Below are 26677 nucleotides of genomic sequence, written 5' to 3' on the forward strand. Positions count from 1 at the left end.
CACAGCTCATTTGTGAAGGCAGTGCTACGACTCACGACTGAAATACCAACGTGCAATGTGCCTCTTCCTTTATGCCAGCGATCATTTTAAAACTGTAGCTCTTGTTTTCCAGGTGGTACCATTACTTTTAAATGACATCCTAGAAGTTAACTGTCTAAACTCGTCAAGCTTTTCTGACCTGCGGATAAAGTTGCATGACTCACAGTGGAATTGAAACAGAAACTCTAACATAGCATGAATCACAAAGGGAGACTTCTAGTGGGTGTCTCCTCTATTTCACTGTTAAACTCTGTGTGTCTCCTGCAGCCTGGCCCAGGTATCGTGTTCTGCGGGCTCTGGACATCGGCCAGTACAACCTGGAGATCTCCCATTCTGAGCTGTCCGATGACTCGTTGTACGAATGTCAGGCCACAGAGGCCGCCCTGCGCTCCAGGAGGGCCAAACTCAATGTACTCAGTAAGTGAACTGGCTCCAGATACAGGGGCTGATTTTCTGATACATTTTTCTTTTAACGATCACAGTTTGAGCAAAGGACCTTTTCATTCCAACGAAAGAGATTGAGCTTCACACTAAGAGACACCTCTACGGTTGCAACAGTCTCTAAAAAAATACATTCCTATACAACAAAACTGCATTCTCAATTACATTGCAAGGGAAACATATTTCCCCCAGATTACATTTGTCTCAACACATCCTTGTACCAGTGACATGCGCACATGAAATGGTTGTGGTTTTAAACATGTGGTTATGTTGTCAATTGAAAGAAGGAAAAGGAAAAGATTGTGGTTTGGGTTAAAATAAGTAGCCTACATCTGTTACGTAAGTTAAGTAGGTACAAAAACACTCATAACATAATTGAAAATGCAGCTTAGTTAAATGGCGATGTAAAAAAAAGATAATAATGCGTTATAAGAACTTGTTCCACTGGTTATACTACTGACTATATTTCATGTGTCATTCTTGCAGGAAATCTTTGGGGTTTCATATCTGTTTCTGGCAGCTTCCAAAATCAATACATTTCTGTCAATATTGCAACAAAAAGTTCGACCTTACAGATTTGGGTGAAGCTGTAGATGGAGACAGTAAAAGAAAAAACAGTAATAGCCAGTGAGCAAGGCATTAACTCTGTCTCATCCGTATGGTGGAGCTGCTTATCTCTAGTTAAAGTGAAATTCTGGCGTAAAATCATCATGCTCTTTTTCGGCAAATACACTCATCACATAAGCAGTAGAGACATTTTTTTTCGTGTAACAACTATTAACGGAGGAATCCGGTAAAGTCTCCAACAGTCGAATGCGGCTGACACTGATTAGCGTGGGGCAGCACGGTGAAGGCCTTAAAACGTCTTTTTTAACCACTAATACTGCTCAAAATAACAGCAAACCTCTGCAGCAGCATGAGGAGAGTACCTACACAGACAACAAAGCACCAATGGGCTCCTTCCTTTTGGTTTGACTTTGGTAATCCACTTGAATTGACTTTACTATGAGAGGAGCTGGTACAAGGTCAGCTGGTAAGTCTTTCAAAACACTCTTTTAATAAACTCTGGTTTCACTTACCACGTTGTTTGTGCTTCAGTAATGTGTAAGGACTCTTATCACGCTACTGCAGAGCTAAAAAAGCTGTCTTAATGCGTTCACCGTACTGCCCCGAGCTAATCAATGTCAGTCGCATTCGGCTGTTAGCGAGGATAAGAATGAAGTATGGGAGAGAAGCAAGATACACGAAAGGAATTTTGAAATCACAAACTTTAACCAGCAAAGTTAAAGGTTAAAGGTCAAGCTAAAACCTCCTCAGGAAAATGCTGGACAGCAGATTTGGATATGACAACAACATGGTGTAATCTCCATGCTGACTTTCCAAAGAGTGGAACAGTGTTACATTACATGTTGCTGTTGTATGGTGAAATGATGTGCTGTATTTAAAGTATGATGGTAATGCTTCTTTAGAAATCCGATGTGGTTTTAATGGGTTTTATTTCCTTCAGACGCACTTAAGACACTTCCAAGTTGACCGCATGTATATGTACATGTACATGTACAGGTTTGTCTGTATGCATGAGTGCACACTTGCATAATTGTGTCCCTTTACGAGCTTGGATTTGTTTGCCTCTCTCCTCCAGTCCCCCCTGAGGACCCGGTGGTTGACGGATCCCCGGAGCTCCTGCTGATGGCCGGGAATCCGTTCAATCTGACCTGTGTGACCCGTGGGGCCAAGCCTGCGGCACACATCCAGTGGACCAAGGATGGAGTCGCTGTGGAGGGGGCCTACCAGTCGACGGTGACTCACACACACCCATGCATACATGCAGATAATAGCAAGAACACATGCGCAAGTCACGCAACATAAAACCATGAAGAGATTATTACAGTAAAATCCGATCTGCATCATCTTTAGTGCCTACTAGTGGCTTCAAAAGAGCTTCTAACACAAATTGTAGTACCTACAGTCTGCTTCTCAACAGCCACCATCAGTGTAGTTGTTTGTTTGCTTGTATGCTTTTTGCCTTGGGCAGTGCAAAGGGGAATTACAGTATGTACACCTCAGGCCGCACATCACCCCTGGAGTCTTGCATTAGGGAAATACAGTATGCAGTGCAAAGTCAGCACAAGACTTACTTGGTTCTTGGTTGATAAAATGATATTATCTCAGTAGATGGGGAGCATATTTATTGTTTAATGCATCGGATTGCTTACAAATGGCAGATTCTGATCTGCTAACCAATGGCAGCATTTTGTGCCTTGAAACCTGGTAGGATATTTAAGTGCTTGGGACTGTATATAAAGATGAATTACATGTCTCCAACCCCTCCCAGATACTGGTGTCGCCATGTTGTAATTTTGGAGCCACAGCCTCCACAGAAGTGATCAGGAGCTGGTATTGCGGTATCGAAGTGCCATCCATACAAACACCCGACCAATCAGCTGTCAATCACGATGTTTCACTTAATTTTTATAGCACTAATTAAATAATTAAAACCAAACATATTAAAACAATTTCCATTTTTTATCTGGCCCATGTCCTATCCACTGACATGGATGTATGTCTATACTGCAGCCAGCCACCAGGGGGCGATCCAGATGTTCGGGCTTCACTTTTGGGGAGATTTCAAATCGTCCATCTTTATATGCATCTATGGATTAATAAAGTATATATTTTATCAGTGGTAATAAAGGGGCACAAACATCACTGAAATGCATCATATCATCATATGAAACTTGTGAATTTTCCAGTACGTGTCGACAGTATTCAACACTTTACTGACTCTGAGAAATGACTCCTCTATCATTTGACGAAAGGCACCAAAATAATAAACAGTGAAGTAAAAGGAACTGCATTTTTGGACCAAGACACATTGAATTGAGATTTGACAAAACTTGGCCAACCCAAATTTGCCCTTTCCCTGGCTCATCTAAACAATGTTGCCACAGTCAATGATGCTGACTCAGCACGCTGCACACGTGTCAGATGGTCAGACGCACACATGATCATATGTTAAAGGGAAGAAAGGTCACACTCTTTATGGGCCAAATAGTTGAAAACATCAGAAGGACATGAGTGTGACACCTCTCCTTTATCACATCATATCATTCATTTATCATATCAGTATATTCTTTGGGCTGCGATGTGTTTATCAACACTCAGTCATTCGCAAAAGAAATACTCCTTATGTATAAGCTGTTTAACATTCTAGTGGATTTGTGAATTAAGTGTTTGAGCATGATGACAATATGGGAGAATTAGTAATTGTACATTTAGTTTCTCTCCATTTAAGAGGTTTTAAAGTGTAATAAAAGTCAATGAGGTCTGGAATGAAACTTAATACTACCTGTGTGGTTACTTGTACTTTTATTAGGTCGTAGATTTGATCACTGCTTGGGCCACCTCCTGTAGTTAAACAGATGTACTTGTGGTATATCAGTAAACTTCATATTCACCCAAAGTAATGCCTACATACTGATTTTACATCAAACATTTAAAGACATTTTTTTTTTCAAATCGATCCAGTGTTTTTTAATAGCCATGCTTATTTAATTTATTTGTATTATTTACTTAGTATTTACTTGATAGATAGATAGATAGATAGATAGATAGATAGATAGATAGGTAGATAGATAGATAGATAGATAGATAGATAGATAGGTAGATAGATAGATAGATAGATAGATAGATAGATAGATAGATAGATAGATGGATGGATGGATGGATGGATGGATGGATGGATGGATGGATGGATGGATGGATAGATGGATAGATAGATAGATAGATAGATAGATAGATAGATAGATAGATAGATAGATAGATAGATAGATAGATAGATACATTCACACACATACATACATACATACATACATACATACATACATACACACATACATACATACATACATACACACATACATACATACATACACACATACATACATAGATGGATAGAAAATCAGAGTGATATATTTTGCACTCTTTTCTCCCACATTCACACTCCATGAAATTTTACATATGCATACACACACACACACTCACACACACACTCTCTTGCTTACATACACACACAGAAGCAACGGCAAACACTGACTCACACATTCAAACACGAATGTTTATACATCCCTCCCAGCCAGTTCTATGCCCCCCACACCCTCATACATATTACATGCTGCTCTTATGTTCCTGTGTTACTGACCACGCATTTACACTACAGTGAAGGCTGTACACACTTTTCGGACAGATTTACGAGCTGCATTGCAAAGCACTTCAACTCCAGAAACCAACAAGACTGAATTGTGTGTTCTTATTTTGGCGAAAAAAAATGTATAGCTTCTGTTTTATGGCTGCAACCAAGCATTACTTTCATTATTGGTTAACCTATCAAATATTTTTCAATTCTTTCTGATGATTTAATCAAAAGCTGCTATAAACTAGAATGATGCAGAAGTGAGAAAATCAGCCAAAAGGTCAGATTCACTGATTAATCAATGACATCTTTCAGCACTGTTTTCTCTTTGATGTGTATTCAGCATTCATTTTGAATACAAAGGGCAGTGCCCTTGTAAAACTGAATTGCTTGCAATAATTGAAATAACGTTTTGTAGACCATTTTTCACCTGCACCAACATTAAAAGTCTGAATTATGATGATTAAGTACAAGAACACAGATTTCAGTGAATTTCTCCGTCAAGCTGTTTCTTCTTTTTGTACTTTTTTACTGCATCATGTCTGTAAAGGTTTTGTTATGTTACTTGTACCTTCAGATTTCTCTTTCTATTTCAATGTTGTGCTATTTCTTTATCTCTCTTGACTTTGTTTGTAACCCTCCCATGTTTATCTCCTTTCTCCTCTCCTTCTTTTATTTCTCACATATTTCCCATTCCCTCCTTTTTGTCCTCTTTGTCCTTCCCCATCCACTGTTCTCCTCCTCCTCTCTTTTGATCTTCCTATGTCTGCTCCCCTCCCTAAAATCCTCTCCTCTCCTCTCCTCTCCTCTCCCTATCCCTTTGCTGGAGCAGGAAGTGCTACCAGACAGGAAGAGGGTGACAACCAGGAGCTACTTGTCCATCACACCAGCCGACACTGACAGCGGTCGCAACTTCACCTGTGTGGCCAGCAACCCGGCGGTGCCGATGGGCAAACGAGCCACTGTTACCCTCAACGTCCACCGTATGTTGCCCATTTTTTCTCTGTCAGAGTGTAATAGTGTAAGTGGAGGGGCTGTTTTTGTGTAGGCACATAACGAAATCACACTATAATTTCAATTAGCTGCCCCTGCGCTTGTCAACTTGAAGTAAGCATACGCTGAGTATATGAATTTACAGCGCCCGTTTTTCACCATTCTCAAACTTGGGCTGGTTCCAGGTTTGATTTAGCTGTTTGCATTGACTTGGCACCTTCTTTGGAGACAGTAATTTTCTCCTAAAGCAGTTGAACAAGTAGATTTTCTTCAACACCTGGAAATCCTGTTTTCTTTTGTGTTTTAAGGGATTTTAATTGTGCCCCTAAAGAAATAAGGAACGGTTGCTCACAAGGAAACTGTAGTTTGAATTTCCAATCAAGACGATTGATGTGTTTTTCCAACCCAGTGTTGTTAATTATAGGGAGAATAACTGCAGTAACAGTAGATGTTGAATCAGTGCTGTGTTAGCGCAGACGGCTGTAGATGAGTGGGATTTTGGAATGCCAGATTTTGCAGCCAGAGTTCATATTAAACAGAATACAGACAACGTCAATGGCAAATCAACACATGAAATCACAGAGCAGGGGAATGAACATTCATACAAGGGGTGTTAATGTGCAAGTGTGCAAGAGTAGAGCAAGGAATGCAGCCAAAGTGCTGTTTGCTATTAAGCATATCAATAGCACTTGAGTCTTGGAATCTCTTAGTCTTGGAGTCTTAGTCATATTGCAGTGAAACAACATCCTTAAACTCCTCCAGGAGTGGATGGCCCTGGCAGTCCAATATTAAAAAGGCTGCCCTTCTAGGACCTGTTATACAGTAAATGTCCAGATTCTCGGCCTGACTCCTCCCTGAAATCTTACTGGCCATTTTAACAAGACCTACTACTATCTATTCTTCTTAGATAGATCTTCCAAACCAAGCAATAATACACTATGTTAAAGTATATTCAATAGAACATGTGTAAAATAGTCATCATCTCAAAACAAAGGTCTTTGCTGGACCTTTTCAGAGGTGGGAGTTGTATCTTTATGCTGCTTTGCCCAGCTGAAACACAGCAGTCACTCAGTTTATCTTTAGCTGTACATTGATTGTGTGTCTCTCCCTGTGTAGACCCTCCTATGGTGACCCTGTCCATCGAGCCTCGCTCCGTCCTGGAGGGAGAGAGAGTCACCTTCACCTGTCAGGCTACTGGGAACCCTCCTATCATTGGCTTCAGGTCTGGATGAAATTTAACCAGAATTTAACCTTAAATAGACAATCTGAGTTGACTTTAAACATTCTGTACTGTTTATCAAACAATTAGTATGTTACTTTTCTCTTTGGCTGCAACTGTTGCAACAGCTCAGGATGTAGTGGACTTTTTGATGATGTCAATGTTTTTTAGGGACAGCGTTTCATCTGATACCTGCAGTCCAACATCAGGAGCCAGACTGCAGCTCTGTTTGATGCCAATAGATATTCTGTTGTATATTCCAATCTGCTCATAACATCTTGAATTGTTATTTCTGCTTGCAGAACAGAACTGGTGAAAGTATTGAACGTTTAAACAATTAGACATTGACTTCAGTCTTATCGACAGCCCTGAAGCACTTCAATTGCTAAATGCTGGGACTCAAACGGTGGTTTTAAGCTGAGGTTTAAGACTCCACCAGAGGGTCCCAGTGTGGGAGCACTGCCAGGCACTTAGGCACTAAGCCTATTGAGTGTGTACTAAAATGTCATGTTATGGCAGGGGTGCAAATGGTTATATGCTTTTGAGCTATATACCCTGAAATGAAAAGAAATGCATTTCTTTATCTTGCAATCATCAAGGCTTTTTAAATGTTTTAAGAGTTTTAATGATAATATGAAAACACTCATTGACCAATAGTGGAAATCTAAATTCTGGATCAATATCGAACAAATCTAAACCCCCATTATGCTTTCGAGATATCCTGCTGACAAACTGACATGACAATGATTTGTAATGCTTGAAAACTGTGTTTCTCTGTCAGGTGGGCAAAAGGTGGTGTGCTGCTTGAGGGGGCCAGGGAAAGTGTGTTTGTCACCACAGCAGATCACTCCTTCTTCACCGAGCCCGTTTCCTGTCAAGTTTTCAATGTCGTAGGAAGCACCAACGTCAGCATCCTGGTGGACGTGCACTGTGAGTAGAGTGCAAACACTCCTGAGCTGATGATATTGATGGGCTATAGTAACTATATTTGTCAGTATTTGTTTGAAGAGCCACGCTGCATTTATTTTCTTACTGCACACCATTCATGTATAGAACATATTTGAAATAAATGGATATAATCTCTTCTGATGGGTCAGTCTAATTCAGTTCACAGAGCCTTATGGCATTTATTGTCAAATATTATACACAAACAGAGTACATGAAGTGAAATAGCTAGATATTAAAATATATTTAGATAATAAATTAATAGGAAAATACAGTATAGATTAAAGGAACGATGAAACATTACGTCCATCCAATTAAAGGAGGAAAATGGACCACAGAGAGGTTATATTCTCCTGCCAGCTACACGAGTAGTTTCGAGTTTTTCTCTAACCGAATGTTTAACCAAGTGTTTTTATATTTCAGGTATTCCATTAAAAAGCCACTTGATGATCACAAAGTCTGCATTTCATTAAAATGTGTCTGTGTACAGGGGTCTTAATTGCTATACTCTCTTTCAGTTGGCCCAATACTGGTAGTGGAGCCCAGGCCAGTTACAGTAGATGTGGACTCTGACGTCATTCTGAACTGCAAGTGGTCTGGAAACCCTCCTCTCACCCTCACCTGGACCAAGAAGGGCTCCAGCATGGTGAGAACAAACCATCAGACCTTGCCCTGACGTTTGACCTTGAACTCTCCTTATTTAGCCATGTCTGAATTAAGTTTTTACCCCACTTAAATGTTGCATATTCAAATTTACGGCACATTCGGTATTTATAACACAAAGACAATTAAAGTCAGAGCACCACATATGGGTGTATATCCCATTCATAAGAACCACAGCCGGATCCTCCAGAAAAACCCAATCCAGGCCCGTATTAATGTCTGAGACCCAGACTTCATAAATGTTTGCTCAGTTGTAAAGTACACGATAAGAAGCGAGACATAGTCTTCATATCTTAAATCTTTAATTCATGCCGAACAAGTTAAGAAAAGCTCCAGGAAAAAACCTAATGGAGCCTGCTGAGTAAATCAACATGTTTTATGAATTAAATATGGATCTCTCTCCTTTTTTAACATCTCCCCCCGTCCGTCTATCTACGCTCTCCACCACACAAAGCTACTATCCTGCTTCTCATGCTCTCTCACTTGTGCTTGTGTATATGTGTCCAGGTGCTCAGCAACAGCAATCAGCTGTTTTTGAAGACAGTGAGCCAGGCCGATGCAGGCCAGTATGTCTGTAAGGCAATCGTGCCCCGGATTGGAGTGGGAGAGACTGAGGTTACCCTCACTGTCAACGGTCAGTAACTATTTCATTACTCTGCTATTAATAACAGTGCACATATTAGTACAAAATATAAAAACACGTAGAACTCATCTCATCTCATCTCATCTTCATCCGCTTATCCGGGGTCGGGTCGTGGGGGCAGCAGCTTTAGCAGGGGACCCCAAACTTCGCTTTCCCGGGCCACATTAACCAGCTCTAACTGGGGGATCCTGAGGCGTTCCCAGGCCAGTGTACTGCAAAGCAAATCCCTGTTTCTGTGTCAAACATATGGATGATGAAACCACATTGACCTCCATGATGGGTTTGTTTAATCTAGGTGTACAATCATGCATTTATCTGTAGCTCTCCAACAGCTGAAGCCACTGAATGTACAGAGTAGAGTAGTGTATGGGCTTAGTATTTCTGACCCAGCCTGATTCATTTTACCCCAAGCCTGACTCAAGCCCAACAGCTAATTTTTCAACCCCTAAACAGGCCCAAAGCCAGCATTTCAGTGTTGACACTCTCTCCCAGAGAGATCGGCAATTACTTCATAAATCCAAACTGAATCACCAAGAACACAATGAGGAATGGGGAGTTCAGATATGCTCCTTAAATCTCACCCAACTGACTGAAAGTGTCACACTCACTGCACGTCCTTGTGAAATACGTGGCACTGGAAGCTTGGTAAAAAAAAGTGGCTGTTTTCGCACTTGTTCCCTAAACAGACAATGTGTTAACAGACAGATAATACAAGAATAATGATAAGAATTTGCACCATCCATTGCTCTCTCACGACTGAATGGAAAACTATGACGCATCGCTTCTGTGGAGCTATTTTTACTCCAGCAGAACAAAGTTATTCGATGGTGCAACACAGCTAATGTGATTTTGATGTAAAGTTCAGCATCAGATTTCATCCATCGGAAACATTCACATCATTATTGATCAGGCTATATGGTGACCTGCACCGCCACCTCGGCTTGGTTTGTCTGTTTGTGTGTCCGTCAGCAAGATTAAGGAAAAACTACTCGTGTGGTTTTCATGGAACTTGCTAGAAGGATGAAACATGGGCCAAGGAAGAAACCATTACAATTCTGAGTAGAACCAAATCACAGGGCAGATAGACACATTATTTTTCACTTCTAAACTACAACTCATGTAAACAATGGGAGATAGGGTATCTGTGCTGCATTCATGTTGTATCGGAATAATTGGAAAAATGAGTTCCTGACTGGGAAAATTCACACTGCTTTTAGATTGTGAGGGCATGTCTTGGTGGAGGTGTCTTTGAGTCAGAATCAGAATCAGAAAACCTTTAATGTCCCGCAGACGGGGAAATTCTTTTGTCACAGCAGCAACAGAATATTACAAAATAAGATAAAAAATAGCAAAAATAAGCACTTAAGTTAAATTTAAAAAGGGAAGAAATGGAAATAGACATATATACATATTCACATGATATAGTGCAGTTGTTCTTGTTATATTTGTTTGTAATAATGTAATATGGAGTGAATAAATATGATTAAATATGTCCAAATGCAAAAAACAGAAGTGCCCATAGTACAGGCATATTGCACAGTGCAGGGTACAGGATGAGGTCAATAGTCTATTGGGAGCAGTGCTGATTGTAAAGTCTGACAGCAGCAGGAAGGAAGGACCTTCTAGAAGTGCCCTTCTAGTTAACTTTGTGACACAGAGTGACGGAGATCTACACAATTACTCACTGGTATATATAAGTTACATCCAGGTTACTTTTATATCCCCTTTTCTCATTGCTGAATAGGAGACTACTGCCGTGCACCTCCTGTGTTTACATTCTTTCATTCATTGTGCAATGTGAGCAACTTTAATGCAGCGGGCAGGTTTACAGTGGAGATGTGTGTTGTGGAAAAGCAGCAGATGAGTCATTCTTCATCTTCGTTGTGGTATCTCTGCTTCCTCCATACACGAGATGTTTTGTTCTATTTTTTGAGTAAGCGCAAATCAGCTACGGCAAAGCATTGGTCAAAAGTGTAAATTCCACAGTCAAAATGCACCAAAGAAAGCACCACACACAATTTTAGGTGACGTTATAAAGGTTGGTGTGATCAGGTCAGCTATTTTATCCGTGGCGTGCCACAAGTATCCGTCCTTGACCAACTGTTGTTTACACTGTAGATAAAGAACAAAATTCTCTCAAATCAACATTTTGATGGCCATTTTTTTGTTGGTGATACCATCTTTAATGTCCAAGGCTCCAGCCAAGCCCAGGCCCTGATTTGTCTTCATTCTGCCTTCGTTGATTTTCAAGTATCACTACGTAATCACAGACTAGTTTGCAGAAAAGCTACAGTACATGGTATACTCCACCTCCACTAGTGACTCTGTCTTTCCTGCCATTAAACCTCTTAATGGTACCAATATCGCTCTTCTAGAGTCATATCTAGGGATTTGACTTGACAGCAGACTATCATTAAAGTTCCATATTAAACAGTTAACTCAAAAATTAGAAAATCAAACTGTGCTTATATAGAATTAAAGGCTGTCTGTCTTCCTACAGCTGTAACACTATCGTGCAGTCGACCTTCATATCTGTGCTCGACTATGGGGATGTTCTGTATTGCCACGCTGCCTCATCACTTTTGATGTTAAACCCTGTGTATCATAGCTTTACGTTGTATTACAAATGCAGGTGTTCATACTCATCACTGCTCTCTTTATCACTCGTTTGGATGGACCTCCTTACAGTAGAGCAGAAATAGCCATCTCATGTTAATCCTTTATAAAGCCCTACTACCTCACATCTCACACAGATTTAGCAACCACAGTACACAATCTAGTAATTACTTAACCTTAAATATCCCTCACTTACACACTAATGTTTGCAGAACTGGTTTCAGATATGCCCTCGTTAGATAGAAACTTCCCTCAAGCTAGTCTTGCATTCCCCTCGGAGGTTTTAAAGCTTTATTATCGGATGTTTTTTATTATTCTTGTAACTCTTTCTAATTCTAATTGTAACTCTTTCTAATTCCAACACATTGTGTTGTGTCTGTTCTATTTCTGATTGTGTTCTTGTGAATGTTTCTTGTTCTCGGGTCTCTCTTGAAAAACAGATCCTAATCATAATGAGACGGCCTGATTAAATAAAGATTAAATAAGAAAGCTGTTGCTAGAAGCAACTTTGTCTAGTTGGCTATTACCTTGCTTCTTTGAATGGATTCTCGCTCTAGATCATGAAGATGGCCTCTTTCTTAATCCCACCTACAAAGCTCTGATTCCAACTGGGAAACAGATGTCAATGAGCAAACAATCACAAAAAAACATGAAATCACGTTCTCAAATTGAATAGAAAATCTCTTTGATTTGTTGTTGAGTTGAATGCGAGTGTACTTCTCAAACCTTATGATTGTTGTAATCCTCTTGTGTCTCTATGTCTTCTCCATCTGACTGTTTTACACCCTGCCTCCCTCACTCAGGCCCTCCCATCATCTCCAGTGATCCAGTCCAGTACGCTGTTAGAGGGGAGAGAGGAGAAATCAAGTGTTACATCGCGAGCACCCCCCCACCAGATAAGATTGTAAGTCCATCTTTGGAAGTTGTAATCTGCTGCAGAGGCGCTTGACCTTTTTCAGATCGCAAAAACAAAACCACGTTCGCAAGTTCACAACACCAACACCTTTTGTCTACCCTGAAATCAAAATGATTTCTACTTTCTCTCCCCAGCTTGTGTTATGACTTAAACGATATGCACAACTGGCATTGTTCTGCAACTGTGTCGCGAGTGTGCGAGAACAATCTGTTTCTCCTCTGAGGTGGGAGATGTGACTCATCAGAAACAGCTGCTGTAGTGTTTGGTTGAGATTTAAGAGGAGGCGCAGAGTACTAAAATGTTGGAATGCAGGAGATAAGATACAAGAATTCATGAAAAAGAAGAACACCGTAATAGTTATCTTCGACATGACAGGGCCAGTGCAGCGTCCACACCATCTTGATTTTAGTATGAACTGGACCAGCCAGCCGAAACCGTTCCAATTCATTCCTCTCTTACAAAGTGGTAACCATCTTTTCTCTATAAGAAAGTGTTCACACAGATTGCCTCACCAGCAAACTGTAATGGGATACCCTCCTGAATGTGCCGTTACTGCAGAACTACTAAACTGTAGGTGCTGGTTTTTTTTTTAATGTATTCCTGCCTTTTCTTAATGTGGCTGAGTGCAATACTTGATCAAACCACTGTTTAATATAGAGTGTCCGTGCATTATTTAAGTTGCAAAAGGAGCGATTTGGTGTGTGGTATAAAAAAGGCAAATACCAGAGTGCTCACAAATCACACAAAGAGAGCCAGAAAATAGAGTTTGAAGGCTAGAATGAGTGAGAAAGGGTGTCGGGGTAACACAGATTGAAATGAGAGGGAGAGAGATGGAGGTAGAGAAAAAGTCTGTACCTTTCAGCGTCAATTATCCAATTGTGCAGTGCCGACATGACAGAAATCAGAGCTTTTAGGAAGCTTTAGCCCTCTGCTGCACTGGCAGAGAGCTCAGAGCGTATAATGTGATACGACATTATAGTCTCGGCTTAATGCAGAGACACAGGGACTTATAAAATATGGAGTATGATGCTGTGTGTGTACAGTGTGTGTGTGTGTGTGTGCCAATGAGAGATTGAGAAAGAGCGAAAGAGAGACAGAAATACAGACGGAGGTGGTGCAACAAAATCATTGTGAGGTAAAAGAAAGAAAGAGCGGGATTGTGAGAGGCAGACTGTGGAGACAGAAAAGACGCATTATGTAAGATTGTCAGAGAGCGAGAGAAGCCGATTTGGGTCTTTTTTTTAATTTTCCCTCTTTCACTCTTGATCACTCCTTTTCAAAAGGTACATTAGCCCAACATATGGCTCTATGTATATTTGATATCACCATGTTCCATATTTAATACCCTCAAATTTCTACCTCAGCAGATTTTAAGCGGAAAAATCGTGAGTTTTTATCGCTTATGTACAGACACTGTGTGTGTTTGTTTGTGTCTCTGATGTAAGTGTGAGGGAATTTGATCTTTCCCAGCCTGAAAAGTTGCTGCACAAAGTTTAATTAGGCACATACTGCACCAGGAGAACAAAATATATCCATATACCAAGGTGTGAGCATATCATTTATTTCTCTTAAAATGTATTTCCTGCCCAGACTCGCTTTAATCTCTCTTAACCTTTCTTAACACCAGCCCATCTGTTTGCTGAATGTTTAGTGCTGTGTGCGTGTGTGTGTGTGTGTGTGCGTGTGTGTGTGTGTGTGCGTGTGTGTGTGTGTAGGTGTGTGTGTGCAGATGTGCACAGATATGAGTCTATTGTGGTAAATACTACATAAGATAAGATAAAGTGAAATTAGCATTATTGATCCCCGAGGGGAAATCGGACGATTGCAGCAGTAAAGAGTGGAGCTCAGATAAAAATCAAACAAATAAAACATATTGGAAACTGTGTCTTCATCACACTAGCCCCTATCGGCATGTAGAACTTTTCCTGCTGTGTTGATTAGGAACAGATTTATAGATTTGTAAATGTTTTAGTGCACAGATGTAGCCTTTGATGTTATCTGAATCAGTTTATGTACATCTGCTTTACCATTTTAATGCAGTCCTTTTGAAGTGGCTTCGTAGAGTCGATCACATGCAGTGAGTTTAGGAGCAAGTTTTGCCTACAAAGTGCTTTCTAGTGGCCTGCAACCTCTGATAACATGTTGCTATCACTTAGAATTGCACTCTTTCAGAATGTTTACAACACACAAAAGAAACTACAACTGCATGTCCAAAAGGCTAATAGTTCATTTACAAAATCAGATTAAGTATTTAGGTAGTTAAAAGATAAAAAAAATATTCAAGAAACTAAGTAATCCTTCTAAAATGTGTGTTTCAGGTTTGGGCGTGGAAGGAGAATGTGTGGGAGAAGGAGAAGGGCACCCTGATGGAGAGGTACACTGTGGAGCAGAGTAAACCTCCATCCCAGGGCGGGGCCGTCCTCTCCACCCTCACCATCAACAACGTCATGGAGTCCGACTTCCACTCACCTTACAACTGCACCGCCTGGAACTCCTTCGGACCCGGCACCATGATCATCACCCTGGAGGAGAAGGGTATGGAAACACAAAAAAGTGAGATTGTGGGTGTCGGTTGTATATATGCAACTTAATCAACATGTGATAGTATGGATATGCATACAGGAGCAGATTGAGATAGATTAAACTGGAATGCTTCTGGAGTATCATGAACACCACGTCACCAGTTTTTGCTCCACTTTAAAGGACAAATGAGTTGATGAGAGCAAAGTGTCCAAATGATATCAGTCACAAGGACCATCATACTGTATCTAACCTGTCATGATTGTGTTAATGAGGTTTTTATGAGAACTTCAACCAGGACTCCAGATGACACCTATGTATAATACAAAGAAATTATATTTTATATACTGATATAATAATATGCCACATTTGTCCACAGGTCTTTGTAAACACAGCATTCAAAGTAGTATTGTCACAATACCATAAGTATGACTTTGGTACGATAACTGCCTAAAAAATCTCGATACCGATACTGAAATGGCAGAAAACTCAAACATCATCAAACGCACTGGAATAAAATATTAGATGAAACTGGGGGGACTGAGATGGATCAATTATGCTTATGTTTCAATACTCTTATTATTATTATTATTAGTAGTAGTAGTAGTAGTATTCGTATTAGTATTAGTAGTAGTATTATTATCATTTTTATTGTTATTATTATACATTTTATTATCATTATTTCAGTTTGATAGGTAACTTAGCAGCCAATGTGGTTCCAAGCATCTCTGCATGTGTGTTTTCTTGTTTTGTTCATTTGTCTTGTTTGCTCTCAAAGACATGATTAAATAACCTGACTTTCCATTAAAAGCTCAGTGCTAAAAAATAATAAAAAATAATAATAAAAATAAATAAATAAACAGCACATCAACTACCATTTTATTCAGCATAAAAATAATGAACATGAATTACATTAACTGTAAGTCTGGCAATTGATGAAATAAGATACCTTTAGTCCTTTATTCGTCCCACAAAGGGGAAATTTGCCATTTATATTTCATGTTGATAGTTCAAACCCTGGATCATAGCCTGCAAACTAGTAGTGCACTTAAGTACAACACAAATGAGCCAGACCTGGTGGAGGTCTGTGCTCTAATCAGACCATTTTCTATTGATATAAATTACAATATTTTAAATTGACAGAAATGTACATGCTATGATTATATCACCGGTACTGATTGACTTGAAATAGATCATTTATAACTGGTACTGCTGATCAGCACACTTGTGAACACTAGTGCAAATTCAAGGCAAAGTTAATGTCACCAGTGTGAACTGTTTGCATACAGAGATGTGTGAACCACTTCAGACAGTTAAACACTTCGCTTTACCCCTGACTGCCTCATGCAACTCTGATGGTGAACAAAGTTTGCTTGTCATAAAATAAACACTTGCTTGACTTCACGTTACATCCAGGGGATATTTATGTTATTTATCGCTACACGATAGCATGTCCACATGTCTGTCAGCTCGATGTTTCACCAAGTTGGACGTGTTGGCTCCCTTGGTCTGTATCGATTTAAAGCATTGTTTACAGACAGGCTTTGTGGTGTCCGTGGGCTTTCCATTGCTCTCGGCTACGTAGCGAAATACAAGGCTAGGACGGTCCCCCTGACTGTCACTATGAAACCATGCCAACTCTGGCTGCAGGCAGTGATGAAGCCGACAGCAGCTGCACACAGACACGCTGCCCCGCTGTCACACAAAGTTCATAATGTACCGATACTAATAAAACGTGAAATAGTATTGGGGTTTTTTAACAGCAGAGTACCGCGGTACCTTTCTAGTTTTGGTGCAATACTAATTCAAAGTTGACAATTCCTGCCTGGCTCAACGCGCCAGAGAGAGAGCACCATTGGTAGAGCGAGCTAGAGAGTAAATGAAGAGAGGGAGCGACGCTAGGACAGACAAAGTTGAGAATCAGAGAAATAAAACATTATGTTCAGATGTTGACTTCTAAAGCACAAATAAATGCGCCCACACCTCTGTTCAACCTTGCTGGAAGGTGCTGGTGTGTGTGTGTGTGTGTGTGTGTGTGTGTGTGTGTGTGTGTGTGTGTGTGTGTGTGTGTGTGTGTGTGTGTGTGTGTGTGTGTGTGTGTGTGTGTGTGTGTGTGTGTGTGTGTGTGTGCGCGCGTGCGTGTGTGTGTGTGTGTGTGTGTGTGTGTGTGTCAGTCAGACAGAAACACACAGACTGACTGTACACAGCAGAGGAGAGAGACATGGAGCAGGGGAAACCCAGAAGCAAAAACAACGTACAGTGATGTAATAACAGCCCGTTTTTAGTCTAAAACCGCCCCTTTGTATCATATAGATGCTACAGGGTGAGTTGTGCGTAGGTATGAGACGCCGAGGGGCGAGAAACGGGCTGCATACCCTACATGTTGTTACTGGCTGGGGGTTATACAACCAATTGAGGCCCAAAGGCTCTTTGTTGATACCCATAAACATCCAATATATGAAAAAAGAGACCCCACACACTTCTAGTGATGGTTGAGATTACTTTTGTATTAATCTATACATTGTTTTGTTTTTTTATTAAACTCGTTTTATAAGTTTAAAGGTAGCATTGTGTCAGTAAAAGAAGAGCAGAAGAAGACCACCCATGTAAAAAGTTTTTAAAACATTAAAGAGAACTGTGTTGTATTGTATTCATCACGTTCGTTAAGCTTCAAGAATTCGCACATGGCATTTCATTGGGAAACACAGTGTATGACATTTCAACAGTGTTCGTTTACGATGTACCTTTAATGTCACTGATTAAGAAACTCAAGTGCCCTTGAGCAAGATTATTACAAAGTGGCCCCAGCTGGATATGTAGAGCGTTATAGGTTGGTAATGCATTTTATTGTGAGGACTTGGTACGTCACATTACATTGAGAAAATTATTTCTTCATGCTCTGTCGGTGTTAGCTGGCTCTTATTCCTTCAGTTGTCAGATTTCACAAGCTTCAGAAAATCTACCAAAACATCTTATTTATATGTATATATATAAATAAAGAGAAAGTGCTTTTTATCCCTGGTCTGACTTGCATGCTTTATCAACGTATAAGCAGCCTTCAGAGATTCACTATTAAGCTAGGACACAGGGTTTATTATTAAACGACATAAGATCCGTGCAGGTTTCTATAACAATGAGGCAGCAGCTGTCCGTCAACCCTGACACTTCTCTGTGTTTCTTTCAGATATTGTTCCAGTGGGAATTATCGCTGGTAGTACCGTGGGCTCCTCCATTCTCCTGCTTGTATTTTTACTGCCGCTCTCCTTCATCTTCTACCGCCAACGCAAAGGCAGTGAGTGCACACAGTGCTTCTCAAATGTGTGTGTGCGTGTGTGTAGGGGCACGCACACACACACACATATTCTATGTGTCCATAGATCTGTCATTCTCTCTCTGCACATTTGAAGAAAGGAACATATGCCAGCTGTATAGCATTTTATTCAAATGAGATTAATGAATATTCATATAATATGGCAAACTGCCTAAAACGCCTACAGTACCCTTTTCATCCTGACATGGAATTGTATGATTATTTTTTTCACATAAATTGTATTTATATGGCGCTTGTTCACTAGATAAAGTACATACAAACAAATAAACAAGAGCATTTAAAGGTGAATAGTATTTGGATTATGAATTCCTATATGATATTTCTACAGATAATGGAAATCCAATTAACTTTTATGAGCACAAACCAGAGAGCTGAGAGTATGTGGTGTCTTTAAGTTGTGTCATTTTGAGATGCTCCACAGCAAACACAGAATTGGGAAAGACAATGAAGGTGACTGGCAGAGTCCCCAGAGGGATTTTCTGGGGATAAGAGTATATTTTCTGGTTCAGCGCTGATAACACCACTACAGAAAAGATACCGTTTGGAAATAGAAACTCAAACAAACATCGTTGCGGCTGCGGATAAGCTGTCTCTCATTTTCTGTGCGATGCTGCAGCTCAAGACTTCACAGATTTAAATCTTTACTTTTGAGGTCTTTTGGAAGAGAGCTGTTCATGTTGACAAATACTGACTGCTCTGTGCTCGGGATATATAGATAAAAATGAGTAATTTCATCATTTCAGCTTACACAAGGCAAACACATAGATATATACCAGTTTTGTTGACCTGTTACCAAAATTATTTCTGTGATATAAAACACTGTCCACTGTCAAAGATGCCCATCATGACCTTAGAGCGCACTCACACTGTCCATCCGTACCGTGCCCAACAGCTAAAGTCTAGTTCGTTTGACCAGTGTGAGTGCAACCGTACCGCACCTAGGTGGGCACGCTCTCCGGCCACGGCCCGTTTGGGAGAGGTGGGCTTTTGTAAAGCACGTTTGCACATGTACGAGCACGAGCATGCGCACGTTCACGAGCACGAGTCCTACTGCGGTCCTGACCTCATTTTACGTTGGTGTGATGCGGAGGTGGAGTGTTTACTGCAGATTTGGTCGATGAAAATACTCATAAACAGTCGGACAAGGCGCACAAAAACTCAGAGGTCTTTGGAAAGATTTGTAAACAAAACGACGCATCGTGATGACGTCAATGCGTGTGACGTGTTACGGCGTGATGACGTATAGGCAGGGGGGACAAGAACCCTAAAGCACGGGGCACGGTACGGATGGACAGTGTGAGTGCGCCCTTAGTAAAATAGAAAAAATTCAAATATAGGACAAACACATTTGTGTACAGTAACGAGGTACCTGTTATTCTAATGCTAAACCTCCTCACCACTTTCTGCTCCACCAGAAACTAAGAAGACATATTTAAATGTTGATTATAGTTTAGTGACATTCAAATATTGTGTATCAACAAACTGTGAAATGAGAAAAACGGTCGTTTTTTTTGGTCAACAAGGCATTCAGATTTGGCTCCCCTTCCTACAGTATGTTGTATGCGCTTCATTTTTCTTGCAAACCAATCAGACTGGGCTTCTTGGAAAGGGTGCTTAAAGAGACTGGCACTTACATGGAGTGTTTCAGATGGAGGGTGAATACAAGCATATTCAGACAGACAGTATACGAAAAAGAATGTGTTTTATGAACATTAAAGCAAGTCAACATGTTAAGAAACCAAAAATACAAGTATGAACCTGAAAATGAGCATGATATGGGACCTTTAAACTTCATTACAAGTTGAATATGTGGCTAAAAAGAAACATCATCAATCATAAGACTTTCTGACAGAGAGATCTGCTACAAAATATTCATCTTCATTTTCAACCCTTGCAACCTGGGAGGATATTCATGAAGTTTTCTGACATCTTGCTCACTCATTTAAATAAAAGAAACAAGGTAAAGAATGGACGGGCAAAAGTTAGACGAAAACAGCATCCAGTGGAATAAAGTGTCTTTTATCTTGTCCCAGAATATGACCAGAGGTTGTGTTTTCCTTCCAGGTCGCCGCGGTGTCACCCTCGGTAAACCAGACATCAAGGTAGAGACAGTCAACAAAGAGACCCACAGCCTGGAGGAGGAGGCGGCCGACGTCTCCACGGCAACCCGGATGGTCAAGGCCATGTACTCCGTGAGTAGACACCCATCTGAGTCACCGGAGGCCGTGAAGAGGAGGCTTATGGGTCAATGGGCTTAAACTTACAGATGCAACGACAAAGGGCAACGTGGCAGGAGAGGCAGACACACACACACACACACACACACACAGTAAAACAGATGCCAGGGGCTTGCCTGCAAATATACATATAAAAGCATGAATCAAAAATATGCAGACATACAGATGGAGAGAAATGAAGACAAACAAGATATGTATACGCCATAGTACCTGTACATGTCCAACACATGTAGAAACCACCCAAGTACACACAAACACAGACAATGCAAATGAAATTCATGATAAACACACGTTCATTCTCACGCTTTAAAACAAATACAGCTTAATCTAAATCTAAATTGCAGACACTCACCTCACAGACATGAATGCAGACACATACACACAGACAATCCCACACACTGCGCTGTCTCTTTAACATTGTGTTCTTTTTAGAAAAGCATTCGGCCCTGCAGGTCGTGGAGAATCTAATCGACGAGGCTCATTTGGAGCAGTTTTAAAGTTCGGTCCAAAACCTTTTTTTTCCAACAACTAACCGTCTCTCGTCTTCCACTCTCTTGGGATGAAAAACCTGAAACTCTGTTTTCCTCTCCCCTCCCTCTCTTCCTCCTCCTTTCCTTTTCTCACCCTCCCTCTTTCCGTGTGTGTGTTTCGTTGTTTGATGGTTTAGTTTCTGCCCTCTGTTTCCCTCTCTCCCTCCACTCAGCCGTTCAAAGACGACATGGACCTGAAGCAGGACATCAGAAGCGAGAGCGACACCAGGGAGGAGTACGAGCTCAAGGTGAGCGGGCCCGTCTCTCACGGAGACATTTTAGCATTTTGAGCATTTTTTCAGCAGTATCTTAAACATGATATCCTGCATGGTGCACAGACATATCATATGCCATGAACTTTGTGGTCATATCCATCATTAAGTGCCAATTACCAGTTCCTACTTTTCCCTCAGGTTTGGCATTTGCACTGGCGTTAAAAGCTGGCTTTTCATAACGCTACCACTATTTTTCACAATCCGCGGCTCCCACAAACAGAAAAATGCATCATTTTCAGGATTCTGCTAGCATGATTGATTCCTCCTTTTGAGCTTTTAAGCCGGAGTGAAGCTAAAAATTAAAACATCAAAGCCTTGTGTTCTCTCTGCCACAAACTAACCAAACTAAAAGAGGAAAAACAAACTTTTAACATTCTTAGTGTGAAACTACCCCAGTACAACATTTATTCCAGACAGCTTTTGCCCAGGTGAGGTTCCTGTCAGCTTGCAGTGGAAACCATGTTTATCCTGTTAAAATTAAGTTGTATCATTATGTCTTGTCACCATACGCACACTGTATGCTGCATCGCTCACACACCATTATGTTTTGGGACATAGCATGAGCAACAGCACACCGTCACCAACCATATCCGCCTGCAATGTAACTAATAATGCATACAGTATGAGGAGTATGTCGTATGATAAAATACAAGGCAATGTTAATTAAAGCAGAGACCAGATATTTATTCTTTCCCACGTTTTATCTTAATAATAATCTGAAACTAACATTCTCCCCTCTGATCACAGGATCCAACCAATGGCTACTACAACGTCCGAGCCACCACCCATGATGACGCGCGCCCCCAGTCACGTGCCATCCACTACCAGGGCGAGTTTCGCTCCCCCAACCCACTCAGCGGACCAGCCGGTGCCACTTCCAGCGGACCCCCAGCCGGTGCTGTTCCCCCAAGTGCAGTGCCAGGCTCAAGGGCAGGCTGCTACGACCCCCGCCCACCTTCCAGGATGTCCCACTCCACCTACGCCCAGTTCAACACCTTCACCAGGGTGCCGCAGAGCCAGCAAGCACCTCCCAATCCAGCTCTTCAATCGCCTGGAGATTATCCCGGAGACTGCGGCCTGCTGGACAACACTACCCAGCTGGCATATGACAACTACGGGTACCCCTCCCAGTATCCCAGCTACCGCATGGGTTTTGCTCCACCTATAGAGGAAGGGCCAGCCTATGAGATGTATCCAACAGGACAAGGGACCGGCCCAGGACCAGGACCAGGACCAGGACCAGGGCCAGGGCCAGGACCAGGGCCAGGACCAGGACCAGGACCAGGACAAGGACCAGGACCAGGGCCAGGACCAGGGCCGGGACCAGGGCTTGGGCCAGGACAACAAAGTCCTGAAGCAGGTTTAGGGCAGTATGGAACCTCCACTCGCTTCTCATATTCGTCCCCACCCTCTGACTATTCCCAAAGACACACTCAGCGGATGCAGACTCATGTTTGAGCAACACATACACACTCTTTGACTTGCTTTTTGCCGCTGCAGTACGTATTACGCATAAAACATAAACATACATAAATATAAAATGTACCTTAAAATCCAAGAATCCATTGTCTTTTTCCATAGCATCCAGTGCATGGAATATGGTTCATTTTCTGAACCAGTAAATCACAAATCACTACAACAACGCACAGCAGTTAGCAGCATCGTATATAATCCGTTAGCAGCAATACATACAACACATGTAAAGAAACATTCACACACATTTGCGCAGACCCTCTGTTGCGTGCATTGTTTATGCTCCAACAAAAGCAACAGCGAGAGCTACAATCAAGAGAAAAGAAACGGAAAGAGAAGAAGAGCACTTTGAAGACAGGAAGAAAAGGAAGAGCGCCAGGAGCTTAAGGAGGAGCAGAGGAACCTTTTTTTCTTCCTGCAATCCTTGTCTTGCTCTTGAATCATCTCCCTGCGTCACATTTTCCTCCCACCCCATCTCTGTAAATAAGTGCAAATGGAGATTTGGGTCATTTTAAAGTGATTTCCTTGTACAAACCTATACAGTGTGATGCAAAACTGTGACCTAAAGCGAACCTCCCTGAAATCAAATCCACACTTTTTTGCATTTTCTGACTCTCAAATATTGCAAAAAACACACATACACACGGACCTCTGAAGACTTATTTGTTTCGATGTAATGCAGCAATGGGGCAGCTTGGACTCTAAATATATTTGGCACTTTTTGATCCTTTTTCCTCATTAAAACCTGCCCAGTGGCCATTGCTTACAAGATCTACCTTGATTTAAGTGGGACAGAGCTTCTTAAAGGGGTACAGATAGTGACCAGAGTGCCAATGCTTATGTGCCAACACACACAAACTACTAAGGTGTGTCTTCTTTTGTAAAGAGTGGACAATGAGGTGGTCTGGACGAAGACGGTTTTGTATGTGCCACATCTACAGGAAAGGAGAGGAGTGGTAGCAAGCGTCTCTATATGCTCATTCTATCCGTCATCTCTCATTTTTAATCATCATGATGCATTTCGAAACATAACATTTCTCTCCAGATCGATGCTGTATACAGTATTTGTGAAGCGAGGTGTGGCAGAAGTGCTTTTTCATTCAAGGAATTTCAGCAATTTGTACAAAAAGATACCTCCCCTACCCTCAAGTGTCATTTGTTTCTCTCACTTGCACAGTAGAATAGGTTTTTTTTTCCATATTTATACCGAAACGTATGAAAAAAAAAATGGCATTCTGAAACATTTTATAGTATTTTTATAAGGAGTTGTGGACCAAAGGTTCAGCGTTTTGGGTGAAACTCACTTTTTAATGTGTATGTGGCGACGTGATCGTTATCGGAAACGTTTTGAGTTTCTTTATAGAGCGGTGGATGGCGTTTTCAAAGCGGATGTTGTAGATTTAAATTAGAAAATCTGGAGAGCTTCGATCCAAAATGATGAATATCTAACGAGGGCAAACCTGTTTGCTGGATATCTCTGTTTGGTGTGAAACTCGTTCTTTGACTTCCAGTCTTCTAACTGGACTGCCTTTTTCAAACGTCGGCGGGCGACATTCAAAATGATGGACGGAGAACAGGCAGCTGCTCACTTTGAGCTGGGCTGTGAACTTTTGAGGGAAAGAAGGTTCACGAACAGTCAAACATATCAAAGCGAAGGTACAGAGGGTTCTATCTAGCTCATGTGGTACTTTGTACATTTATGTGTAAGTATGCTGGTTTGTTCACTGAAACAGAACATTTGGCGGTATCTTATGTCTGAGATTTCTTTTTCCATTATATTGTGTCAACTTTGGTACATGAGATTGGCCTTTAACCCCACAGGTTCATGGAGATTAGCGTTTAAAATATTGCTACTGACCTCTGACCCCTTCTGATGCAGCTACTGTATGAAGCCTATGTTTCAATGAATCTCCTAACCTGACTCATCAGATGACTCGTTACACAGGACCATCTGAGAAGCCGTCATTGGAAACTGGCAGCTGAAGCATCTGTCTATCATAGGCTGTCCAAACCAGTCGGGGGAAAATTTATCCATCGAGAAAAGCCTTTCTGTCAAAGCAGGAATACTCGGCTATGCAGCATCTGAGCTAACCTCTTAAGGAGCCGCCCTCCAACGGTGGTCTCGCCGTGTCGTCATCGGGCATTGCAGTGGATTGGGTTGCACTCATTATTGCACCATGGCACACCTTTTATGGTGACGAACGTGTGTTGATTAGAGCGAACAGCAGCAGCGCCAGTCTTTACTTTTGTACTGAGCTTGAAATTATAAGGTTCCATCGTTTGTGTTTCTTAAGTTTTCATCCATCAAGGGACTTTAAATGATAAACGACTCTTTTGAACTTGTTTTTGGCATCCACCAAAAACTTGCTCCGACGTTTCCTTTATGTTTTACCTTTTCTCAGTGCTTTACTGAATAGTCAATAAGGGGCTGTATGCAGTGACGAGTCAGCCTCTTGTATCTCTACCTTATATTTTGAGCAGTTAAAATGATAGCAGATGAAAAGGGGCTCTACAAAAGACCAGAGGCTGCAAAGCCAAATATCTCAGCACCTCTAGAGGTAATCATTGAGTCTTTATACTTATCAGCCACCCTATCAACCCTTCACAGATACACTATATTATGGTAACTATCTCCTAAGGGGCAGTAAAATTTGTATTTATTACCCCTATTTTGAATAAACACTTTCAGAGAGGAAACTGCAGCCATGCCATGTCTGATTATATAATATCAGATGGAACCTTGTAGCTCCAAGGTCACTATATAAACCGTTTCAGTAGTTATAGAGAGAAGAACGGCAGATGGAGCACCCTTTTAAATTTATATGGTTATCACAGCCTTGGTACTGCATACTATTACCTCTTTACAACCTTTTTACAGAGTTGTTGCTGTGCAGTACTTTGCATCTGACTTGAAATGCCGTTATGACCTTGAGTACAACGAGTAAATTTGAGGAAGTAGAGGCCGACAAATACACGGCCAGGCCATCCACGTACTTAGTCCATTACCTCTTTTTACGGTCTGTTGACAGTGGAGATATATAAATATGTGAAAGACACCATAAATGCCAAAAAGTGCAAAACAGATGTTAAGATTTGGTTCAGCAATGAAAAAAAAATCTGCAGATTAGAAGGAAATCTGGAAGTGTCGGTGTTGTTATTTCACGTCTCTTTCCCTCTGTACCTCTCGGCGCATTGTGTACTGATACGCTTTACTCTCTCCCCTGTGTCATATTAACAGCCACCTACCAGCTTCCAAATTTAGACGTTAAACCTGTCACATCACAACATAACGAACCTTTCTCGCAAAGCTTTTTCCAAATTGTCTTCAAGCTGATAACACACGGGGTAGGTATAGCAATCTTCGCTTGCATTAATGTGTGTGTGTGTGTGTGTGTGTGTGTGTGTGTGTGTGTGTGTGTGTGTGTGTGTGTGTGTGTGTGTGTGTGTGTGTGTGTGTGTGTGTGTGTGTGTGTGTGTGTGTGCGCGTGTGTGTGTGTGTCGGGGGAGTTTTTAGAGAACATATAGCTTCATAAGCTCATGATATCATCCTCATTTATTTCTCTCTGAAAATCCGTATTTTTGATTCTTATTTTCTTGGTATTATTTTGTGGTGTGACCTCACCAGTGGAAGACATGACTGTGGT

At 41.2% G+C, this 26677-nt stretch overlaps 1 protein-coding gene across 2 annotated transcripts in view; it reads left to right on the forward strand.

Annotated features, from left to right (window-relative positions):
• kirrel1b (kirre like nephrin family adhesion molecule 1b) overlaps positions 1 to 23674 on the forward strand; it is a 74372-nt gene extending 50698 nt beyond the window's left edge. Inside the window, exons 3-15 of one of the 2 annotated variants that reach the window (XM_083928200.1) lie at positions 307 to 456; positions 2123 to 2280; positions 5505 to 5655; positions 6782 to 6887; positions 7666 to 7814; positions 8348 to 8475; positions 9000 to 9126; positions 12555 to 12655; positions 14986 to 15202; positions 18372 to 18479; positions 20583 to 20710; positions 21423 to 21533; positions 22308 to 23674. In XM_083928200.1, the coding sequence (XP_083784326.1) occupies positions 307 to 456; positions 2123 to 2280; positions 5505 to 5655; positions 6782 to 6887; positions 7666 to 7814; positions 8348 to 8475; positions 9000 to 9126; positions 12555 to 12655; positions 14986 to 15202; positions 18372 to 18479; positions 20583 to 20710; positions 21423 to 21533; positions 22308 to 23018 (2345 nt within the window). In that variant the 3' untranslated portion in view covers positions 23019 to 23674. The remainder of the gene's footprint in view (positions 1 to 306; positions 457 to 2122; positions 2281 to 5504; positions 5656 to 6781; positions 6888 to 7665; positions 7815 to 8347; positions 8476 to 8999; positions 9127 to 12554; positions 12656 to 14985; positions 15203 to 18371; positions 18480 to 20582; positions 20711 to 21422; positions 21534 to 22307) is intronic. The other variant, XM_083928201.1, reaches the window with a different exon arrangement.
• The last annotated feature ends 3003 nt before the right edge of the window (positions 23675 to 26677 follow it).

This window comes from Echiichthys vipera, assembly GCF_963691815.1.
Source record: "Echiichthys vipera genome assembly, chromosome: 15".
Taxonomy (NCBI): Eukaryota; Metazoa; Chordata; class Actinopteri; order Perciformes; family Trachinidae; genus Echiichthys; species Echiichthys vipera.